Source organism: Montipora foliosa, chromosome 4, assembly GCF_036669935.1.
Source record: "Montipora foliosa isolate CH-2021 chromosome 4, ASM3666993v2, whole genome shotgun sequence".
In the NCBI taxonomy this organism is placed as follows: domain Eukaryota; kingdom Metazoa; phylum Cnidaria; class Anthozoa; order Scleractinia; family Acroporidae; genus Montipora; species Montipora foliosa.
The window spans coordinates 19231379-19240079 of record NC_090872.1 but is presented as its reverse complement, the minus strand read 5'-3'; the positions used below and the strand labels follow the sequence as shown (position 1 = coordinate 19240079).

General features: G+C 38.9%; 1 protein-coding gene across 3 annotated transcripts in view; it reads left to right on the top strand.

The window, feature by feature from the left end:
• The window catches only part of LOC138000172 (adhesion G protein-coupled receptor B3-like), a 35060-nt gene that overhangs the window by 7548 nt on the left and 18811 nt on the right, over positions 1 to 8701 (top strand). For 2 of the 3 annotated variants that reach the window (XM_068846389.1, XM_068846390.1), the window contains exons 4-8: positions 2256 to 2324; positions 4742 to 4913; positions 5617 to 5760; positions 6650 to 6784; positions 7989 to 8123. In XM_068846389.1, coding sequence (XP_068702490.1) covers positions 2256 to 2324; positions 4742 to 4913; positions 5617 to 5760; positions 6650 to 6784; positions 7989 to 8123 — 655 coding nt within the window. The remainder of the gene's footprint in view (positions 1 to 2255; positions 2325 to 4741; positions 4914 to 5616; positions 5761 to 6649; positions 6785 to 7988; positions 8124 to 8701) is intronic. The other variant, XM_068846391.1, reaches the window with a different exon arrangement.

Here is an 8701-nt window from a genome sequence, read left to right as displayed (position 1 = left end):
ATAATAATAATAATAATAATAATAATAAAGTCTTCTTGACTCACTCTGTCCGCGCCTCTTTACGCTATGTTTAAATCCAATAGCCTGGTCACTGGAAGCTACTGAGGGATATAAGTTGTCTAAGCCTATAAGTGCCAAGGTATCCTATTTAATGTATATTGATGATCTGAAAGTTTTTGCGTCCTCTGAACCTAAGCTCAACAGAGTTTTAAAATCTACCAGTGCCGCCATGGAGGACATTGGACTAACATGGAATCCTAAGAAGTGCAATGTGATTCATGTGAGGAAAGGGGCTCAAGTGCATGATGCAGCAGGTGTGAGGTTAGGTCACGAGGGGGTCGTGGAAAGCTTGGACGCGAGTTCTACTTACAAGTTTCTAGGGGTGAGAGAGACTGTGATGCAGGATGAGAAGCTGGCATTGGAATGTGCGGCAAAGGTGTACCTGCAAAGGTTGTCATTAATTTGGAGTAGCCCCCTGTCTGATTCCAACCGTGTGACTGCAAGTAACCAGTTTGCTCTTCCAGTCCTCTCCTATTTGATGTGGACTCAGCATTGGCCTATTACAGAGCTTAGAGTGATCGACAGAGAGGCGAGAAAGATAATATGTGAGAACGGAGGGAAGCATCCGCTAAGTTCGACGGCTATGTTGTATCTACCCAGGGACAAGGGTGGGCGTGGCCTACGCGCAATTGAGCAAGAATACAAGCTAACAAAAATCAAATCTGCAATTAAGCTGTATGAGAATACAGATCCTACCATGAGGTTAGTTCAGAAGTTTGAAGAGAGGGTGAGTGAGAAGGGATTCACTTCGTTGGTTAAGGAGGCATGCAAGTACGCGGAGGAGCTGGACACGGGTTTGACTTTGAACTATCCGAAACCGTCATGCAGCCCGCGCCAAGCTCCGGATACAGAAATTCTAGGGAAGAAAGTTAAGGGTTATTTGAGGAGGACTGTGACGGAGAAGTTACAGGAACAGATTGAGAGCGAGCAGTGGCATGGTCGCTTTCTGTGTGCACGGTGGCACGACAAAGATCTGAGCATGGATGAGTGTTTTGCTTGGCTACGGGAGTGGCCCTCAGCACCCACCCACACGATTACCGGGGTACTGGAGCTTTACGAACAGCTCACCCCTACTAGAGTGTATACAAAGATCAAAACAGGAACTTCACAAGGAGAGATCACGTGTAGGTTGTGCGGAGGCGCTGCAGAAACTCTTGCGCATGTTCTTGCAGGATGTCCTGCTTTAGCACAGTCCAAGTACTTGGAGCGACACAACGCTGCACTTAAGGTGTTGTTCTTTGAGGTGTGTAAAGACCTGCAGCTAGTGGACTCAGTACCACCATGGTACTCGTTAGTGGGACCCAAACCAGTGTACGAATCTCCGGAAGCTCAAGCTTACTGGGATGTACCAGTGTATGCCGAACAAAGCTATGTCAAGGCCAACAGAGTGGACGTCAGATTTGTGGATCACAGGAGGAAACGAGTCTGGGCAGTTGAAATGAGTTGCCCCTGGTTAGACAACCGTGGGAAAAAGGAGAGGGAGAAGACGGAAAAGTATGCTCCACTGCGCTGGGAGTTAAGGAAGCAGTACCCTGGCTATGTCGTGGAACAGTGCAACGTAGTGATTGATGTGCTAGGCAGTTGGTCTAAAGATTTAGAGAAAACAATAAAGAAACTTGTGGGCGCAAGAGGAAGGGAGGTTCTCAGAAGGATGCAGAAAGCTATTATCTCAAGTTCGCTTAACATAGCGCGGGCCTTCAAGGCCATCGTCAAATAATCTTACGAACTTTAGAAATTATAGAGTGTTAGAAAATTTTAAGGATTTTTTTATTTATTTATTTTTAAATTTAAATTTAAATTAGAATTTTAGGATTTAGGATTTTAAGGATTATTATTGTTATGACATATATATATATATATATATATATATATATATATATATATATATATATATATATATATATATATAGAATGTATTTTATTATTTTAAAACGCTCCTTTATATAGAGACTTATGTTCCGTAAGAGGACATAGGCTACGCTTTGCGCCCTATGTACTTTTAACATTAGAGCATCCATACGTGTATACTGCAGATAATAATAGTAGCTTTTATTTAGAGAGGAGACGCAATAACCCGCCACAGTTTTTTAACTTGTGGCCCTCTAGTTTAATCCAGATCAAGTTGGAATTTGGAGTGTTGGCTAACTTGCAATATGCAAACAAATAATATTCGTCCAATCAACTTTTTTTTTCAGAATCAACAGCATTTGCCGCAGCTATCAGTTGAGGAAATTGAACATACATTTCGATCTGGCGCTTCTGAGGTATTTTGCCAGTACTGGTGCTATGATTATATTGCCATGACCGGTGATGACAATTTTCTTAGTCAGGCGCATTCACCACTTGCATTATTTGCAATTTAAACCTCCCCACGACCAAAAGTGGATTATGCCATACTTAGGGAACTTGTCATTGAGATAATGAGAGAATATTTCGTTGTACCTTTTCACGGTAGAAAGGGGAACTTCTGCGTATTAACGAAAATGGATGAAGATACACGTCAGAGTTGGAATCAAACTGCACAATAGCTGCGGATATTTTTCACGAGGAGAAAAAGGAGGGGATCATTAAAATTATTTGTCGTTTTAGTAAAGCCAAGAAGTTAACTTCTGACTCGTTAACACGGGTTTGTTTTAAAAAAGACAACCACACTTTTGAATTTTCGGAACATGTTTCGATGTTTCAAACATCATCTTCAGCCATAGAGAGTGTAACATTAAAATTTTTTACAAGATAATTCGTATATATATATATAACTATCAATACAATGATTCTTTGTAGATTAAATGTTCGTTACAAGTACGTAAAATTCAAACAAACCAACAATATTATAGAGAACACAACTGACATAACGGTAAAAGTTTAAAAGTGTAATGCTAAACTGACATGATCAACTTGTTTGTTGAGTTCGGGTTTCAACCGCTCAATATGGAAGCTCTCCTTGATTTTGAGTTGATAGAAAGAAGTAGCATTATCAATAATTTTGAAGCAAGAAACATCACAATTATCGTGACAATTTTTAGAAGAACTAAGATGCTTGAAAATATGAGAATTTTTGTCCCGGAAAAGGTGCTCATTTACACGTGTGTAGAAATGCCTGTTGGTTTCACCAACGTAGCGAGCACCACAGCCCGCACAGCTAAATTTGTATACAACACGTGATTTGAGAGAATCCGGAATGAAATCCTTTGGACTAAAAATGTTGCACAGTTTGAATGGAGAGAAAATTACTTTAACATTTAAATCCTTGCAATACTTGTTAATAATAGATGAAATTTTCTTTCTGGTATACGTTGAATAGAAACCGATGTAAGGTAGTTTGTAAAAATGGTAGTTGGATACATCATGTTTAGGGGCTTCTTTTGTAGTAACATTTCTAAGATAACCTTGAACGGACTTGTCAATTAGCCAACTGGGAAACATATTACGTTTCAAAATAGTAGTTAGAGTATTGATATCGTTTTGAAAACCCTGAGTAGTGTTGTTAATTTTATATGCCCTGTCGATGAGAGTTTTAATTAACCCTAATTTGTACTGAAAGGGAGTAAAACTGAAATAATTTGTAAGTAGACCAGTGTAAGTCTTTTTTTTTTTTTTTTTTTTTTTTTTCTTTCTTTTTTTCTTTTTTTCTTTTATCACGTCTGTTTTTCGAAAAAAGACTTACACTGGTCTACTTACAAATTATTTCAGTTTTACTCCCTTTCAGTACAAATTAGGGTTAATTAAAACTCTCATCGACAGGGCATATAAAATTAACAACACTACTCAGGGTTTTCAAAACGATATCAATACTCTAACTACTATTTTGAAACGTAATATGTTTCCCAGTTGGCTAATTGACAAGTCCGTTCAAGGTTATCTTAGAAATGTTACTACAAAAGAAGCCCCTAAACATGATGTATCCAACTACCATTTTTACAAACTACCTTACATCGGTTTCTATTCAACGTATACCAGAAAGAAAATTTCATCTATTATTAACAAGTATTGCAAGGATTTAAATGTTAAAGTAATTTTCTCTCCATTCAAACTGTGCAACATTTTTAGTCCAAAGGATTTCATTCCGGATTCTCTCAAATCACGTGTTGTATACAAATTTAGCTGTGCGGGCTGTGGTGCTCGCTACGTTGGTGAAACCAACAGGCATTTCTACACACGTGTAAATGAGCACCTTTTCCGGGACAAAAATTCTCATATTTTCAAGCATCTTAGTTCTTCTAAAAATTGTCACGATAATTGTGATGTTTCTTGCTTCAAAATTATTGATAATGCTACTTCTTTCTATCAACTCAAAATCAAGGAGAGCTTCCATATTGAGCGGTTGAAACCCGAACTCAACAAACAAGTTGATCATGTCAGTTTAGCATTACACTTTTAAACTTTTACCGTTATGTCAGTTGTGTTCTCTATAATATTGTTGGTTTGTTTGAATTTTACGTACTTGTAACGAACATTTAATCTACAAAGAATCATTGTATTGATAGTTATATATATATATACGAATTATCTTGTAAAAAATTTTAATGTTACACTCTCTATGGCTGAAGATGATGTTTGAAACATCGAAACATGTTCCGAAAATTCAAAAGTGTGGTTGTCTTTTTTAAAATATTAGTAACACTTGTGCTATCCAGACCATTTGGAAGGGTTTGTTTTAATTTTTTTTTCTTCGTGTTTTCAGCTAAAGCAGAAATCTCCCACCGAGATCGATCCCAAAAGAGTCGACCCGATCGACGTCAATGTCATTGAGATACTGAAAAAGATGATAGATGCTGGGGAGCCTTTGTTGCGTAAATGTAACAAGACTGATTCCAACCCAACAGTTAACTACTTCAACGTCACTGATAGCTTGGGTACGAAAAGAAAATTTATTACATCACAGGCCGCACGGCTAACCTCACTACTTTTATAAAGGCCGGCAAAGGGAAAAAATACTGAGGATTTTTGTGTGATTAAAAAGCACAAAAATGTGAACAATAAGTCGTAAAATATTCTTCTCATTCTTCTCTTATGTAGTAGCTCCTATCGTCACGACTTATTTAATTATTCATTTCCTTTCCTCGCAAGTTTTGTGTCACTAATCGGTCTATTTATCAATCTTGGGTTGCCTGTGATTACATAAACTATCATGAATCCCTCCCCTTCCTAACTATTTTACGTTACACTGTTGGTTTTGGAGGAAAACAAATTAGTATGACTCTATATTCCTTACCAAAATTAATTCTTTGATCTGAAACATTGACAGTAATTAATACTCTTTTGTTCAATCAATAATACTGCGTTTTCACGATTGAAATTATGTGTGGACTGTTGCGAAACGCGCTCAGTGGTGTGAGTGCAGTTCAGTGTATGGTGCATTACAAAGCCAACATTCTTGTTTCTTGATTTCAATTTTAAGTGGCTTCTTTCATAGACGACTTCGCGTCTTTAATGCAGCGCTGACACTTCGGAATAGGACATTGTTATTTTACCTCAAACTGATATTTCCCGGCACCGTTTGCTAATTCCCCTTGTGCTCTTAATACTAATGTGATACTTGGCGTTTTATCTTTTTAGTGATAATAATGAAAAAGTTCAACTGCATTGGGGAAAGGAAAGCCGTCATCCCCGACCGTTCTAGCAAGGCCACCCGAAAAGATTTAGGAAAGGTCACTGACTTCGTGGAGTTGAAATTTAATTGTTCAAAGATTGAGATTAATGGTACAGTTTACTGATATGATTAGCGTAACTCTTTCTTCATGAGCCATTGTAGCACAAAATTGGGAGTAACCACGCATTTTTGGAAGATAATTAATCAACAATATTTGTAAAAAGCTTTAAAATACAAAGCAATGTGATGTGTGGAGTTCTTTTCCAAATTCAAGCTTAATTATCTCTGAAAAATGCATGGTTACCCCCAATTTTCTTTTTGGATACCAAGAGCATTTGCTAAGCTCTGCTTTTCCCGCATAGTCAGTAAACCACGCAAAAATATCCCTGCATTAGTAAGCACTACCGATAGGAAATTCTAGTATCTTGAAATGCGCAGAACGTATGCGCAATAACAATACTAGGCACCGTCCTTAACAAGTGTAAAAGAAATCCAAAAAGAAATTTGGGGGTAAGTACGCATTTTTCGAAGATAATTAGTGAACAATATTTGTAAAAAGCTTTAAAATACAAAGCATTGTATGACGTTCTTTCCAAACTGAAGCTTAATTATCTCCGAAAAATGTGTGGTTAATGTTATCCCCAATTGTGCTTTTGGATACTAAGAGCACTTGCTAAGTGTTGCTTTCTCCACATAGTTTTGAGCCGCGCAAATATATCCCTGTGTTAATAAGTACTACCCATAGGAAATTCGAGTATCTCGAGATGCGCACAACGTGTGCGCAATAACAATGGTTTTTTCGCTGGCATATTCACGCGTTTTAGCATGGAGATCAAACGAGGCTAAAACACTCCAAAATGGTAGCGTTTTCCAAAACGCTTTGGCGTGGATGAGGCCTGAAGTTGATTTTCCACGTACCGGCAAAAAGCCTCCATGCTCGCTTGGGTACAGTATTGTAAATGCGAATTTTCTTTAAACTCCACGGAATTTGTCTTTCAGTCAATGGTTATTATTCGGAATGGACGACCTGGTCTCAATGTGATAAGAATTATGACGTTCATAGAAACCGAAGCTGTGAGGGCGCTCAACACGGAGGACAGTGTTACGGTCCTTCTACAGAAACCAGGAAATGCAGTAAGAATTTATTTTAAATTAAACAGTTGACGTGGTGGAAATTGTATAAATAAATTATTTTAAACATAGCCGATTGGCCCACTCTTCTCTTAGGTGACATTCAAGTGCAGGATATCACTTCTTCCCCCCCCCCCCCCGCCTTCCTTAGCCCCCTCATCTTGTTCGGGCAGGGCGGTCACGTGGGTGCATATGGGGGATAGTTTGCTATATGTGATGTGCAGGAGTCCGTGAGTAGGAACGAACAACAGCGCTATATTCTTGTCACGGCGTTTTCAAAGAGCGATTTATTTTTAGAATGAATTTCCCGTGAAAGAGATTCTCGAAGGATCCCGATGACCAATCACATTAAACTAACTTGACGCCATAGTGTCACCGAACCGGAACTAAAAAAATGCCGTGAAAAAACTGTATTTTATGCCCTGTTAAGGGTAAAAATACAGACAAAAACATGAAACAAAAAGACTTGTCGAATTTCATAACCATCTCCATGTACTAACCATGTCCATAGTCACACCACAACTTACAATAATACAATACAATACATACTCAATTGACTGCTCCCCAATGGGGCTTTTCAGGGCCAATGAAACACAACGAAACAACAGAACAGAACAATAACAACAACTGTTAAGAATCCCAACTGGCCGGAGGCAAACCAGTTGGCTATTTACAAGTGCAGCTGGGAAGTTGAACCAGGGACTACCAGGATCAAATTCAACGAGTGGTAAGAGCGGGTCTTGAACCCGGGATCTCCGGATGTCAAGGCAAGCACCCTAACCATTGTATGACGTTCTTTTCCAAACTGAAGCTTAATTATCTCCGAAAAATGTGTGGTTAACGTTATCCCCAATTGTGCTTTTGGATACTAAGAGCACTTGCTAAGTTTTGCTTTCTCCACATAGTTTTGAGCCGCGCAAATATATCCCTGTGTTAATAAGTACTACCCATAGGAAATCCGAGTATCTCGACATGCGCACAACGTGTGCGCAATAACAATAGGTTTTTCGCTGGCATATTCACGCGTTTTAATATGGAGATCAAACGAGGCTAAAACACTCCAAAATGGTAGCGTTTTCCAAAACGCTTTGGCGTGGATGAGGCCTGAAATTGATTTTCCACGTACCGGCAAAAAGCCTCCATGCTCGCTTGGGTACAGTATTGTAAATGCGAATTTTCTTTAAATTCCACGGTATTTGTCTTTCAGTCGATGGTTATTATTCGGAATGGACGACCTGGTCTCAATGTGATAGGAATTATGACGTTCATAGAAACCGAAGCTGTGAGGGCGCTCAACACGGAGTACGGTGTTACGGTCCTTCTACAGAAACCAGGAAATGCAGTAAGAATTTATTTTAAATTAAACAGTTGACGTGGTGGAAATTGTCTAAATAAATTATTTTAAACATAGCCGATTGGTCCACTCTTCTCTTAGGTGACATTCAAGTGCACGATATCACTTCTCCCCCCCCCCCCCCCTCCTTCCTTAGCCCCCTCATCTTGTTCGGGCAGGGGGGTCACGTGGGTGCATATGGGGGATAGTTTGCTATATGTGATGTGCAGGAGTCCGTGAGTAGAAACGAACAACAGCGCTTTTTTCTTGTCACGGCGTTTTCAAAGAGCGATTTATTTTTAGAATGAATTTCCCGTGAAAGAGATTCTCGAAGGATCCCGATGACCAATCACATTAAACTAACTTGACGCCATAGTGTCATCGAACCGGAACTAAAAAAATGCCGTAAAAAAAACTGTATTTTATGCCCTGTTAAGGGTAAAAATACAGACAAAAACATGAAACAAAAAGACTTGTCGAATTTCATAACCATCTCCATGCACGAACCATGTCCATAGTCACACCACAACAACTTACAATAATACAATACAATACATACTCAATTGACTGCTCCCCAATGGGGCTTT